The sequence below is a fragment of the Gavialis gangeticus genome, unplaced genomic scaffold (genome assembly GCF_001723915.1).
Source record: "Gavialis gangeticus isolate Ggan-Ray unplaced genomic scaffold, GavGan_comp1, whole genome shotgun sequence".
Classification (NCBI taxonomy): Eukaryota; Metazoa; Chordata; order Crocodylia; family Gavialidae; genus Gavialis; species Gavialis gangeticus.
In genome coordinates, this window is record NW_017729026.1 from 33,380,865 (window position 1) to 33,396,467 (window position 15,603).

The 15,603-nt window shown below is 39.1% G+C and overlaps 1 protein-coding gene across 2 annotated transcripts in view; it reads left to right on the forward strand.

The window, feature by feature from the left end:
* The window catches only part of BVES (blood vessel epicardial substance), a 94,760-nt gene extending 88,561 nt beyond the window's left edge, over positions 1-6,199 (forward strand). Inside the window, exons 7-9 of one of the 2 annotated variants that reach the window (XM_019520158.1) lie at positions 158-299; positions 2,553-2,654; positions 5,889-5,976. In XM_019520158.1, coding sequence (XP_019375703.1) covers positions 158-299; positions 2,553-2,620 — 210 coding nt within the window. In that variant the 3' untranslated portion in view covers positions 2,621-2,654; positions 5,889-5,976. Of the gene's footprint in view, positions 1-157; positions 300-2,552; positions 2,655-5,888 lie in introns of both variants that reach the window. The other variant, XM_019520157.1, reaches the window with a different exon arrangement.
* Positions 6,200-15,603: the final 9,404 nt, after the last annotated feature.

Here is a 15,603-nt window from a genome sequence, read left to right on the forward strand (position 1 = left end):
ATTGTGTATGAAAGCCATTGCTGCAGCACACCTCCGACTTTCATAACCATACTTGAACCCAGTGAGTTTAGTAAGGAAGTAGGAGTTGCTTTAATTTGTTTCTTACTTTAAAATGCACTTTGTATATGTTAAACTTTTTTCTTTCTTTTTAATTCAGACTTCAAAGAAAATGGATCGGCAGCCAAGTCTTTGCTCTCAGCTCTCTGTGATGCAGATGAGAAACAGTATGGCTAGCTCAAGTGACAGTGAGGATGGTTTGCAGCAGTTTCTTCGTGGGACTTCCTCTGCATCTTCTCTTCGTGAGTCTCCAAAACAAGAGATACACATTTTGTGTGCAGCTTCTCTAACAATTGCAGAATTCCTATTGACTTCAGTGCAAGCAGAACAGGAGCACTTTGTGTATTACTTTTTTTTTGTTAAGCAGCTTTTTGATCAAGCTATAGGAAAGTTATGAGACGGTGCATATTGATTTTTGAATGGTAGCTACTGACACCACAAGGCTGTAATAAAGTTTTGAGATATCTAATACCAGTTTATGAGAAAGTGATGATAATACATACATTGGTCCAATATTGGATCAGTACTGATATAAAGAAATTTGGCTATATTGGAAATCAGCCCAATGCAAGCACGCAGGCAGCAAGGAGCAGAACCCGGCAGTGTGGAGAGTTGCGTGCAGCTTGTAAGTCCATTGTGAAAGGGGAGAGGGGAGGGAAGGGGCCAGGGGGGCAGATCAATGCCCCCCGTGTTAAGGTGGGGGACAGATGCAGGCACTGCCCAGCCGGGGCAGGGCAGGACAGGATGAAGCCGTGGCGTGGTGGGGTGGCTTCTGCTGCTCCTTGCACCCTGAGAAGGGGGAGCATGTGCCCCTGGATTTGGGCAGGGCAGGTGGGCTGGAGTTGGGGCTGCACTGGGCTTTTCTTGGTGGAGACTGGGCTCAGCGTGGGGGCTATGGAGAGGGCTGCAGCCACCCCAGATTTTGCTGTAGCCCCACCACCAGTGCTGTTGTGTGACCAGCACAGCCCCAGCTCTTCCTGGCGTGCTCAACGAGCTTTAGATAAAGCTCCCCCACCACCATTTTGAAGCATGGGAGTACTGATACACGAGACACAGGAGGCTCCTGAAGCCCAGTAATTGCCATGTTCCAGCAGACTCTATTTAATCGAGTTTGCTCTGACACACGGGAATTACAGCATGTCAGAGCAGTCTCTGCTCATGTATAGGCACCCTTTGGTATTAGTTGCAAGCCAGATTTATTTTTCTTTATATCCCTTTTTATATATCTTCTAGAAAGATCTGATTGTTGGCACTGACCTACAGTAATGTCTGAATTCTCTCTTGTGTCACTACTTCTCCAGTTTAAGAAAGAAATTGCATGATTGTATTTGGGCAGTTGGGAGAAGGTCATGAGCAGTTAGCTAAAACCAAAATTCTCTTGCAGAACTAACTGCAAAATGCTTAGACCAGTATTTCTGCTTTGGCAGAAACCAATCTAAATGGTCATCTATTTCAGAAATAATTGTATTATTCTGTATAAGGTGAACTGGTGTATAACACTACTTGGTAAAGCCCTCTTATCTGTTGTACTACTGCTATTCAATATAATTTCTTCCAACAATTCATTCTTTTTTGCTTATTGATTAACATGGTGCCTGAGCTTCCCAGAGTGATAGAAGGGGATTAGTTGTTTCATTGATCGGCAGTGCTTCCAGGGAATTAAACTCTTTGCCTGGAGTAGTTGTGCAATCTGTTACTCCTAAATAACATGTTCTTATGACACAGTTCCACTGTTGGAAATTAGCACTGCCTGAAGGCTAGTTTGATAGAGAACCACAGTTGAATCTGCAGGTTTCAAAAACAACATGAACAAAATTGTGGCCATTCAGCTTCCCACTGTTACATTTTAAATAGCCATATAGCAGATTCTGTGTGTGAAGTATAATCAATAAGTGTTGGTTTTGTGTTTTTTACTCCATTGGACATGCATGTTAAGGTATACTTCACCAATATTTTCAGTTCCTTTCAGTCTGAAGCATGTTTTCTAAGTAAAACACAAAAACAAAACAAAACCCAGAATATATGGAGAAGTGGAGCAGGAAAAATATCTTCTGCCTTAGGAGACAGCAATAAAAGAGAGTTTCTTTGAATACGGCTCTGCATAAATTATAACTCATTATTATGTGACAAGTTCTTGTGTGGGCTAAAGCTTCCCAGTACAAAGATTTGTATTATATTTGATTATTACAATGTAGAAAAATCCTACTCTTCCAAGTACTTTATACTCACAAAAATTGAAATTTCTTCTTTTCATGGAGTTAAATGTATTTTTCTTTAGATTATAGCTTTCCTGTGGTATTCCAAAATACAAATTCTTCAATTAATTTCTAAAAAAATGTGTTTATGGGTATTTTCCTAGTGTTTTAACAGAAAGGAGGAAAACATACTTATTACTAGAACAACTTAATAATAATAATATAACTACTTATTAATAGAACTGTGTTTTTGAATTTAATTAACTAAAATAAACCCTAACTGTTTGCTCTTATGTTAAGGAAATAACCAACGAGAGTTCTATAATGCTTTTGGAGTGGGTCGTATGCAGCATGATGCTTTCTGTTGATAAGATCATATATTAACTCAACAGCCTCAAAAAGGTATTAAAGTGGGGTTTGTTCATGATGCGTTCATGCTTGGACTTGAACTATATGATCCATCTACGCACAACTTACTAGTAAAGGAATATTTAATGTTTCTTTTTTTCAAAATATAAGTTAAGTACAAAAAAATTGTGTTGGAGCAGACATGCAATTTCAGCTAATTTTATCTTTTAATGTGTTTAGTACTACAAAATAAGCATGCTGATGGTTAAAAATAATTATTATCCAGGGTGCTGTAGTCTCCGTTGTCTCGTATCCGGTTTAATTAATTCAAGCACTTTGCTCATTTCTCTGAATTCTGTATTTGCAACTTTCTAAACTAAAACAGAACGTAGAAGGATTTATTTTTGGTAATGCTTTCATTGGTGTTACCATAGTGTGTGCGCTTTTATATGCAGTACCCAGAATGTGGTTAAAAAGCGGGATAGGGTTTCACAGGAAATGCCTTTTTAATAGGCATTTGAACTTTAGGACCTGGAGACAGTGCAAGAGACTAGTGTATGGGAGGCCCAGGTTCAGGGCTGAGCCAAGGCTCTTGCACATCTGGCTAACAAAGGCTAAGAGCATGCCCTGGAGATTTTCCAGTGTTTGGAGAAAGCAAAGACGTTCACTGGGGCCAAACAATTTTACAGTATTAAGACAGATTCCGAACCCTGTTCTGCAGGCTCGTGCCTTCACATTTCTAAGGTAAAACATCTCAGTCTTTGCTCATATTAGCCCTAGAATTATCAGTAATTTCCTTAATATGATGGTGATCCCCCTAAGGAATTTGTTCATCTAGCTGAAACAATGGAGCATTATCTTGGATAATCTATACTTGTATAAGCAGTTAAAAAAAAAAAAAAGAAAAGAAATGGAAACTCTCAGCCTAAATTATCAGGTGGCCATTTTTATACATACAGTTTGCATCTGCTGTTTAGGCATTTGGATATCTAATCCACTACCATACCCACAGATTTTGGATTTAGAAATCTACACGAACTAAACTGCACCCCAAAACTTTACCGGTTAAACTAAGTATATGAAAGCAGCCTTTAATAAGCCTCATGTTTAATAAAATACATAATGATCTCTGCATGACAGCTAATTAAGTAGTTTGTAAATACTGTTAAAATCATAAACATTTGCATAAAAATGTGTAATATTTAATGCACTAAAACCACTAATTAATACCTATCAGTGTTTGCACGAGTGTAACTGTAAATCTGAACATTGTATTACAAAAACATTATACTTGGAATGCAAGCTCCTCTGGAGGAGAGAATACTTCTTTGTTCTTTGTACAATACGTAGCACCAGGGGGTTCAGGACCATGACAAGAGCTCACTGGTGATATGGTAGTAAAAGTAATTGAGTTTTATTGCATACGTGATCGGTCAAAGTAATTTTTATACCAAGAATGTCACTTCTAACTGTATGTTACAACTGCAAGGATTTCTGAAGATAAATATTTTTATTCTCAACGTATACCGAGATGGCCTCTGGCTGTCATGACTGTGTGCTGCTTGCCATTTTTCTTTTAGGATTGTATTTTCGTCTCTAAAAGATTTTCTTACTGTTTTCAGTCATCATATGCAAGCTGTTTATATACTTGTACTATCCTGAGGCCTAAACCAGTTGTGAGTGCAGGGCTAAACTTTTAGAGAGGGGAATCCAAAGAAGACAGGGAACTAAACACAATTTTCTGAACAAATCATGGGAATAGATTCATAGATTCATAGATTAAGGGTCGGAAGGGACCTAGTAGATCTTCTAGCCCGACCCCCCGCCAGGGCGGGAGAACAACAAAAAACCCCAAAAAGAGAAATGGGACTCAAACGAGTCCAGCCAGGTAGGCATCCAGCCTCTTCTTAAAGACCCCCAGGGTAGGGGCCAGCACCACTTCCCTTGGAAGTTGGTTCCAGCTCCTAGCCGCCCTAACCGTGAAGTAGTTTTTGCGGATGTCCAATCTATACCTCCTCTCCATCAGCTTGTGCCCATTACTCCTTGTTATGCCAGCGGGCGCTAGGGGAAACAGCGTCTCCCCCAAACCCTTCTGGTCCCCCCTAGTGAGTCTATAGACAGTCACCAGGTCCCCCCTTAGCCTTCTCTTGTGGAGGCTGAATAGGTTCAGGTCCCGCAGTCTCTCACTGTAGGGTCTGCCCTGTTGTCCCCGGATCATGCGGGTGGCCCTCCTCTGGACCCTCTCCATATTGTCCACATCCCTCTTGAAATGGGGCGCACAGAACTGGACACAATACTCCAGCTGTGGCCTGACCAGCGTCGCGTAGAGGGGGAGGATCACCTCCTTGGCTCTACTCGAGATGCACCTGTGGATGCACGACAAGGTCCGGTTAGCCCTGCCAACCATGACCTCGCATTGTCGGCCCATGTTCATCTTGGAGTCAATAATAGCCCTAGGTGACTAATTTTAAAGGGAATTTTTTGATTAAATCTCCAGGGTGAAAATTTCACTGTACAATAAATGGTCATATAGGTGAAACCTTGAAGTTTTGTTTTGTTTTTCTGGACAAAACAATTGGGTACGTCTGATTGTGTATTCTGCTTTAAGAGTTTTGTGTGCTCTGTTTTAAAAAGCATTATGAATTGTTGTTTTGCCAGAAGACTCTTGGAGCACTGAAACCATTTCAGTTATTGGCTATAGGGCCAAAGTTGTTAATGCCCCTTGTCTTTTTATTGCAGTTGTTTAGCTACTGAATGTTATCCTACCATTTAGTGTATTTTATCTCATGATCTTTTAAGAAGTGAAGCTATGACCATTTACTCCAGCTGAGATCTCTCCCAGTGAATTTAAGAATTTTGTTATGACTGCTGGTAATAGATCCAATACTGTTTTGGGATTTATTCCTTCAACCCAACCATTATTTTTTCAGGCAAATTACTGAATATTACAGTACTGCCAAGATCCCAGTCTTATATGTCTTAGTCAGGCAAGACTTCTATTAAACTCAAAGGGAGTTTTCCCTAAGACTAGATTGAAACTTTTGGTCCTTAAAGGTGATAATAATTCATATCTCCTTTTGGTGCTTCATTTCTAGAAGACTGAGTACCAAAGTCAAATGCATTAAATTTCCGTGAGAAAATACCCAGTTCCTGGTACAGTTGGTGTTACTTTAGATTTCTTTATGTTCAGGCAGATCATCAGACCTGCCAGATTTGTTTTATCACATATATATAAAAACAGTATCTGTATTTCAGTTTAACTTTCTCTTTTCTTTGAAATTGCTGCAGGCCGAGCATCTCCCTACATGAGAACTTCAGCAAAAATGAAACCAATAGAAGAAAGTATTGAAGATGATGTCTTCGAAGCTTCATCTTCTACTAAGTCTGAAGTCCAATGACTGCCTTAAACAGATATGGCCTCAAACAAGCAGTAGGCTTTGTACTTATAGCCAAAGGAAGAAGCTTATTTTGATGGGATTATAAAAGCAGTCAGTACCTATTTGTTTTCAGAAAAGATACCATCCCATACATGTCAGTGATTGCCAGACAAAAACATTAGTTTTGTTTTTTTCTTTCTAAATAAAAAAGAAGAAAAGCTTGTATGAATTTTGTTTTCACTAATTGGGCATGGTTTTTGAATCGTTGCTTTTTTTGCTTTGGCTCTCTGCCATGTTAAATTCAGCTTTAAACAATGGACTGTTCCAAAATGTTATAGCCTTACGCAGTCCACTTTCCAAAAGCATGCAGTTTCCATTTTCAAAGCTTCTTAGCCTAATGTAAATTTAAAAGTCAACAGAAAATTTGATATTTTAGAATTTTACCCAAGTTATTTGTATCTAAAACCATTTGTATTAATACTATAGTCTCAAAATAAGACATTTACTGCTATTACTGTCTGTAAGGGGATACATGAGAAACATGTTTAAAAAACTTCTTTAAGTTGGATACTTTAAAAGTTGGGAAAAATAAGAATGAAATTTGCCTTTGCAACCTTAATTCAGCTGCTTCCTATTCATGCATTATGATAAACTAGAAAATTTTCTGCCCTGGGCAGCTGTAGTGACTGGATCATCAGTAAGAGCTGCCATTTTTGCCCCCTCTTGAAGATGGTGCCCAGAGCTGGTGCCTCACTCACCCATTGCTACTTACACTATTGCAGTTATGTTGTCTGAAAGAAATAGCATATGATCTGTAAACTGAAGAGCCCAGAAGAATGGTCATTTCTTGCCATGTCTCAAGTCTTTAGTTCAAAGTATAGCAGCAGTAAGGCTTCTGAAAGAAAAGGTCAAAACAAAAAAAGAATGTTTTAATGTGGGCATTTTCTCCTAGTCTGATTTTTTTTTAAATGGCCAGAGTGTTTTGGATGACATTTTCCAAATAAATGTTCCTGGAGCTAATACCTGTAGCTGAAATTTGGCAAAGTTACAGGTAAACTGAAAATAGATTTTAATGGGATATATTGGGCAAATGTTTAATAACAGGTTGCACTATCGTTGCCAATGATATAGATAAATACATAATATCTGTCATTTATGTTCTTTTTAAATTTAATAAAAGTTACCAATGATATATACTATAATTTAATTTAACAATTTAAGAGTCAGAATATGGAGATTACTACATTTACAGAAAATGAGATTCTATCTAAGAATTGGTGTTTGACTTAAAACACAAAGTTCTTTGTATGTTTTAGTACTATATTTATCACACTACACTTAACTGTGAAGTTAACTCTGGCATGGTGTCCTTAAATCACCCTGTGACCGTGGTATGTGGTTAGGATGACCATAAAGAAATCCAGGACATCTGGGACACCCCCGCCACCCCCACAAGTCAGAGGCACTTGCTGCAGGCAGTGGCAGAGATCAGCGGGCAGGGCTGCAGGTGCAGTTCACCGGGGAGGTGGAGCTGCCTGGCATACTGTGCTGTTCCCCCTGCCTGCCAGACTGCGCCCCGTACCTCTGCAATTCTGAGACACTCATTTTAATTTTCACATTCAAAATCTGGGTCTGTCCCAGGCAAACCATGACACATGTTCACCCTATATAAAATCTATTTATATATGATTCTAAAGCACTCGCAATACCAAAGTACAGTCCTTGGTGACTAGATACATTTTGGCTGTCATTCTGAATATTCTTGCATTTGTGGAGTGAAATCCCATTTTTAAGATTACATAATGTGACCTGTGGCTTGTTTGTTCTGGCCTTGTTAAAATTGTCTCACTGATGGGAGCCATGGTTCCTAGTATATGTAAATAGACATTAAATATTTTTGACACCTCGCTTCATGTACACAGTAGATCATACTGGCTTTTTGGGGGCTTATGTAGTTTACCATGTAAATTCACAGTTTGTGTTTTATTAAAAAAACAAACAACTTATTTGCAGACAGTAAGATCTCCTTCAGGAGTCATTGCCAGCTCTTGTGTAAGTTCCTCAGTAAAAAGTTTTTAAAGATATGGGTCTGCGAACTCACAGTGGCTTCTCAGATCAGTTATCAGTATGGGGTAATTCTAACATGATTTAATATTTAAGATGCATGTTTTTTAAAAAAATCCTTAAAAGTAGACTATATAGTCAGTAGCTGATTGTCAGGCAACTAGTCAGCCTTACCGTTATAGAGAAAGCACTATAGATGAAAGTTCTATTACTATATGCAATATTTTATTTTCTAAATAATAAAATGAGTGAATTAATAAACAAATTTGTATCTTTATAACTTACAACTAAGCAAACTTTAGGTGGGGGATTAAGACTTTTTGATAGCCAGCTTCTTTAATAAAGACAAAAAATTTCAGCCAAGGGTGATATATTTTTTATCAATAGGAATTTTTAAAAGCAAAGATTGTATGAAAATGTTGCTTTGATTTTTTTTGTGGATAAAAATGTCATGAGGATAGTTTCAGTTATATGACTGCACTGTGAAGGCTGTATATCCAGATCCGTGACATTTTTTCATTTACGACACAGCCAGTCTTGAGTTCCCAGACAGCCATGCAACGTGCATTGAGAGATCGGGAGCTCAAATGCTCTCTGGATTCTGGGCTGGGAACAGTGTGGAGCCAACAACCATTTCCATCCCTTTGGTGGGATGTTTAACTGCTTCTAAATAGCCCCTCTAGCAAACAATGCCTTCCTCCAGTTTCCTTCAGCTAGAGGAAGGGTTCTACCACATGATCTTTAGTGGGAAAAGACTGGAAAGGGAAAGTTATCCTTTTTCCTGGGCTGCACAAGAATTGTTTTAAGCACAGGAAACTGGCCTGTCCACATTTGAATACTCCACATAGATGAACTAGCCTTCTAAGCATGGGTGACTGGTACCTCCCAAGTCTGGGGGGGATGGGGGGGGCACCAGCGGCCGATCACCGACAGGGGGGTCCCTCAGCAGCCAGTTGCTGACCCCAGAAGCACTGGAGGCAAAACCAGAAGTACCACCAGCACTTCTCTCGGCACCCCTACCCCCCAGCAGACACCAATCTCAAGGGGGGCACCAGCCAGCGCTTCTCTCGGCATCCCCACTCCCTGGCCGGTTAGGGCCAATCTTGGGGCATGTCACCTATGCTTCTAAGGCTGTGATTCTCAACCAGGTGCTATGCAGCCTTTTGAAGGATGATACAGGAAGTGTGAGGAGATAAGTGAGGTGTGAGAAGGAAAGGAGATAAGAGCAGACTTAGACTCTCCCTGCGTGGCTGCTCCCTTGCCCACATGGCCTGGCCCCTCTGCAAGGAGGCAAGTACTGTAATAAATACTGTTGTATTTGAAATGGGGCGCCAGTCAATTCACAACAGTTATGGAGGGTACCTTGAGTCTAAAAAGGTTGAGAACTGTTTGAAGGTTTTGTCCATTGGGAGGAACAGTACATTGCTAGACAGAAAGGAGAGTAAGAGGCAGGATGGTTGAGACAACCTCTGTTCTACCCTGCCCTTGTGTAATACTTCCTCCTCCAGTTCCCAGATGTTCCCTTAAACAGGAATATTAGGTGGGAGACGCGTTGTTCTGTTCAGTAAGAAACCAAGTGCAGAACCAGGAGTTATTCAAATCAGCAGAATTTCTCTATAAAATTCATTCTCCCTTCCCATTGGTTAATATTTTCTCTCTCTCTCTCTTTCTCTCTATATATATATCAGGGCTGTTCTGTGTTGCCTTGTCCATTCAGATACCAGTCCTGCAATGAACAATGCATTGGCAGACTTCTAAGTCTACCTAGAGCCCATATTACTGGCAGTGGGGCTCTGCATAGACACAGCTGTCTACCTCCACATTGCAAGGATTTAGAGGCAGAGACTATAACTTGCTGGTATCTCAGGCATCTGTTGGAATGTAATCTAATGACTGTAAAACAGTGCATGGCAGTGGCAGCTATAGCAATAATAAACACTACTCATGGTGATGAATAGCTACCCTTATCTACAAGGAAACTTTATATTTTATCACCTGGAAAGAAGTTGTTAAAAGCTTTTTAAAGTTTCCCAGTAAATAGCAAAATTATACTAAATAGCAAATTTAATCTTGCTTGTGTGTGTGTGTGTGTGTGTGTACAATTTATAAAGTGTTAACTTTGTGGTTATTGTTTGTTCAAATTGATTGCCATATAAGTTAAAATATCCTATAGACTAATTTAGTGTATTCTGAAGAATTGTCCTTTCCCAATGCTGTTACTGAAGGAAAGTAAAATTGTCCTAAAATCATTCAACTCTGATGGAGTGTTTGTGTACTTTTCAGCAGGCCAGACCATTAAGCCATTTGTATCCTGCTTTGGGCATACAGTAGTAAATCAGGCAAAGAAAGGAAGCAATCGCAACAATCTGTTTAAAATAAAATTGTTTGACATCCTTGATACTTTAAAATCATGCATCAAACATAATCTGTGCTACATGTAGTACTTCTGAACTCCTATAGCCAACAGTCATTTGCTAACTAGAGAGATATGAAAAACCAGGAAATACAGAATTTTGTTTGACACTATTTAATATGGTTTCAACACATGGAGTATGGATGTTGGCCTTTGATGTTCACAAAGGTAAAAAAAAGCAAAGAATGTGTGTCACATATTTCTGCATATTATGGAGACATGCTATTAAATTATGTTAACTAAGCTCAAAAGGCTGGGGGCAAAAAGTCATTTCTGGCTGAAAGATGCATAGTTTGGCAAACAGTATTGTATTTTGTGCTTGATTCTTAGATTTATGAAGCTTTTATCCCTGGTCCTTGCAACTGCAACTTTATTTGCATGCATAAGTGTTGGCCTGAGCAGGCCCCTAATATTAAAATACACATTACATACATGGTCTAAAATACAATGGAATAGAACCTCATGTAACTACATCCCAGTGGAAGTAAGCAGCAGGTTCTTCTAGTCCTACACCAATATTTTTAAAATTAGGCACCTACATCTCTGTTTAGTGGGGAGAAATGACCTGTTTTACAGCTGCTAAACAGTTAACAGTTTTAATTAAAATTGGTTACCTGTGGCTGTATGTATTTGGTTGTTTAAAGTTTAAACATCCTCATGTATGCATGAGTTTCAATTATATGATAGAAGCATTCAGGAAACAGCAAGTTCAGAACAAGCAAACTCCACAGTCAAAACAGCATGAACATTGTTCAGATGTTTTTAAATGGGTATTAGTATAAACAAATACCCTGTTTAAATGTGAGAAGATCATGATGTGAAAACTATGGACTTAAACCTTTTTCTGTAAGGTTTAATTAGCACAAAAGTTACATTAAGAATAAAGTACAACATTTTAATGTCTACGGGAGCTGTATTTGATATAATATCTTAAGAGTGCAAAGCAAGAATATAAAACAGGCACTTTAGTAGTTACCAAATTAAGGAGAAAATTACAGTAGGAAAATTCTAACAGCAAAAAATTAAGGGTTGGATCCTGCAATGGATCCCTGGCATATATGCAGATCCACACTGCAAAAAGTAAAGCCGTGGGAGAGTCTCTCTCTCTCTCTCTCTCTCTCTCTCTCTCTCTCTCTCTCTCTCTCTCTCCCCCCATACACAAGAAATGGCAATTTCACAAGCAATGTTATGGTTGATAGGTTTTCACAGTACACATTCACAAAGCATTTTCATGGAACCTTGGAGAGTGAGATTTTAGTGACACATGCTCCAGTGTTATTACTGGAAGAAATAGCAACAGTTATTTTAATTATTATTTCAGAAATGTGGTAGTCATAGGAAGTGCCTCTTGGATTGAGTAAAATGTTGTTTTTCCTCCCTCTTGCAATGCTGGTCACAGCTGTTTCTGATTAAAAAGGAATGGGTTCTCAGTGCTTAAGGGATTAATAAGAGAAGACAAACTGTCTTAATTAATTAGCCCTGACATTTAAACTTCCTGAGAGCATGATGATAATATGAGAGTCATTAGAGATTTCAGAGGGGCGATGCTAAAACAAAAGTTTCTCAAGTATTCAGTATTGCTTGGGCTATCTCAAGTAATACTGGGATATCTATAGCTACATGCCTTTTTCTCTTTTTAAATAAAAGATTTATAAAAAGGTTTGGAAAGGTAGCACAATTCAGTTGGCTTCTGTTTGGTTATTTTCATTAAGCAAATGGCGTATCAGCTGATACGAATATATACACTGTGCATAAAACAACCCAGTACAGATATTAGGGGAAATTAGTGTTTTAAATGTTAACCAAATTTTGATTCACAAGAAGATTTTTTTTCTTAGAGTTTAACAGATGCACAAGTTTTTAGAAAATGCAAATGTGTGTGTGTATTATATTTATCTATCTAGATAGCTAGATCTAATGCACGCGCGCTCTCTCTCTCTCTCGCTTTCTCTCGCTAAAGAACTGGAGCATAGTTCTAGACTTGATATGATGACTGTTCTTTTTTAGGCTTTGAAGTAACTTGCCTAGAATTAGGGTGAAGCACCCCTGCCTGCGTGTCCCGAAATCACTCCTGACACCTTTTTGAAGATAGCACAAGAGTGACTTCAGTCTTCTGGATAGCTGATGATTTTAAGAATTAAGAATACAATTCACCCAAACAAAAGACGCCTCTCACTGCTTTAAGCCCCACATTCAAAGCTAAAGTAAAAATAGGACCTTAAGTGGGCCTTCTGCACTTAGGTGCATATGCATATATTGCATATTCTCCCAAATACCTTTGCTATTACAATTCTCAAATGAGGACCATCCGGTCATTATAATTTATGGCACTTGAGCTTTTTATGCTGCTCCTTAACTTCCCCCTTAGAGATTAATATCTATTAAGGCCACATCCTTATTTCCTGTGCAAAGTGCTTTTGGGATAAGAATTCCCTCTCATCCTTTGTAGTAAATGACTGCTAAAAGTGAAGCATCTTGAAAACTGCCAACTTATGTCCTCTTGCATCACCTTGCTTCATTCCCTGATACCACACGCTGTGTTTACATTTTAGAAAACTGGGGGATCTAAGAGTACAAAGCAAATGCTTTGCTGAGGATCGTATGAAATAAGTTAAAATTCATTCCCCCTTTTTAAGTGGGGAGGTTCTAAAGTACTTCAGCTTTTGTCTTTTTTTTTAATACATAATTTTCCTCATGCGCTCCACCATCCGGTGGTTTTACAGAATAACAAAATTGTACTAAGTGGGTTTCTTTGTCTTTTCTCCAAGTTGCTATGTAACAAGCACAAACAAACATTATTCTGGCCTGCAGAATATATATCAAAGCCTGTGACCTCTTTCGGAAACTCTAGATTCAGTATCCTTAATTTAATATAACACAATTGGGACCTGAGAATGAGGCCTAGGGAATCTGGAACAGAAACCTGAGGTGCAAGCCTGGTGCATTGAGGTCAATGAGAGGACTGCTGTTCTTGAGTGATTCTCAGCCACGGTGACTTGTGAGCCTTTCCATGGTGCTATGGGTGGCACGCAATGTTAGAAGTGTTAGGTGTACAAATGTGATTCACAAGATGAGCCTAGAGATTTCAAATGGGAATCCATAGTGTTAAAACCATTCTGATGTGTTGGGGTCTGTCTTACTTGCATGTAACAAAAGAATTGCACTATTATTTTTCCATAACCACAAAATGAGGGAAAACTAAGAGCTGGCATTTTTTGAGGGATGCATTCAGTCTAATGAGAAGTGCCTTGGGTCTACCAAGGATGAAAACTACTGCCTTGTGAATTGTTTCACTTTGAAAACTCATTAAATGGGTGAATTTCTAGAATGCTTAAGACACTATTGCTATAGGCTGTGTGTAGATGAAACGAGGGGCATGTGTGCATGACACTTTAAAGCAGGTTAAGTGCTTTTGCACCTCTTTAATGGTGTTGGTGTTTGCACGCATTGAGGCATATTGTGCAGTAATTCCAGCTGCTGTAGCAAATTCAGCAGTGTACAGTTACATGCCTTAAATGACTTGGGGTGCAGCAAACTAAAACTCCTCTGAAGAGTTTTAGTTTGCTGCCCTAGGGCCGCAGAGTGAAGCACCGATCTCCGTGCAGCTCAGGGGCTCTGCTAGGCTGGCCCCAGCAGCTTCACCTGGGGCCTGGGGGCCTCCTGGGACAGCAGCAACAGCAAACCTGCCACTTGGAGCCTGGCTGGCAGCCAGAGTGTGGCTCAGGCTGGCCAGGCTCCAGTTTCTGGTGGTCCACACTGCTGCCATGTGCTCTGCATTGCTTTTTTTTAGCACCCTTCTTTTAGAGACTAGGATCTTCCGGTATCTAATTTTGCCACCATGCTGCAAATATGCAGCATGGAGAATGGGTTAACTTGCACCGCAGGTTCCCGCTGAAGGATTTAACTCCAAGGATCTCATTTTAAAACTTGTACCTAAAACAACATAAGTTTTTTACTGTTGAGGGGAAGAAAGCAAGACTCCTTTTCTTTCCTATTGGTAAGAAACCTCACTGATTTTGTATCTATAGCTATGTCAACATAATATATAGTCTGTTTTATATTTCTTTGGAGATTTTATTGTATTTGCATGTAGAATTAATTCATTTTCCTCCAAACTCCTTAGGGACCTGATTCAGCCCTCATCAAAATCAATGCAAGTTACTCCCCTTCTTTCACACCAATAAGCATTTAGTCAGAAGGTATAATTAAAACAAGAGAGAGCTAGTTACAGTGTTCTAAGTTCAGTGAGTAGAAAGCTGAAAGACATATTACAATAATACAGAGCTCATCAAAAAGTCTTAACCTATTAGGATTTTTAACTGTTAGCCAGGGGTGGGGGTGGGGGTGGGGAGAGAATAAAAAATCAAGAGTGGATTGACAAATGAGGCAATTTGTTTTTTCCTTTAAAAAAAAAAAAGGCCCCCTTCAGGGGGCAGGGAAATTGTCATTTTTTTTTTAGCTAAGTTTTGTCAGAATGCTGGAATATTTCAATCCGCTTCATAAAAGTACTTTCAAATCTTCTGGCTGCTGCAGGTGGAGAAGAATGTATTTTCCTAACAATGAAAGGAAAGACAATGGGTAAAGAATTCGAAAGATTTCTGTTGGGAGTCATTTTAGCCTTCCTGAGTGAGGACTGGTTGGTTCCCAATTTTGTGTCAGTTTATCATAATTTGGTCAAAAGAATGATTATTCTGTGGCTTAGATCAAGTTAGTTGCTTGTATTCTCTGGGTAACAGGAAGAGGGCTGAAGAGCTATTTTTTTCATTCCTGCAGGTACATGGATGCTTGAGAGATGTTTTGTCTAACTTGAAGAAGAGGGAATTAGTGTAAAATTGAGGAAGTTTATCAACTAATTGAATGAGGTGGAACAGAATTTAAATAATTTAAAAATCACTTTTAAATCTCTGCCTAAATTTTCAGTTTGCATTGGTACATAGTTGTACCCCATGAAAAAAACTGCAGCATGGGACTGTAGCTCTGGGGGGGGTTTTGGTCAATGGGATGTGTTGAAAGCTGATTAAGTAGATAAATCCTGAGGTAGAACATGTAAAAATGAAGAATTGGTTATATTTATAAGGCAGCAGTAAAACAGGTAAACAGCATCCTCTACTGGGGATAAAATCCAAACACTCTCTTTATAAAAATAGTG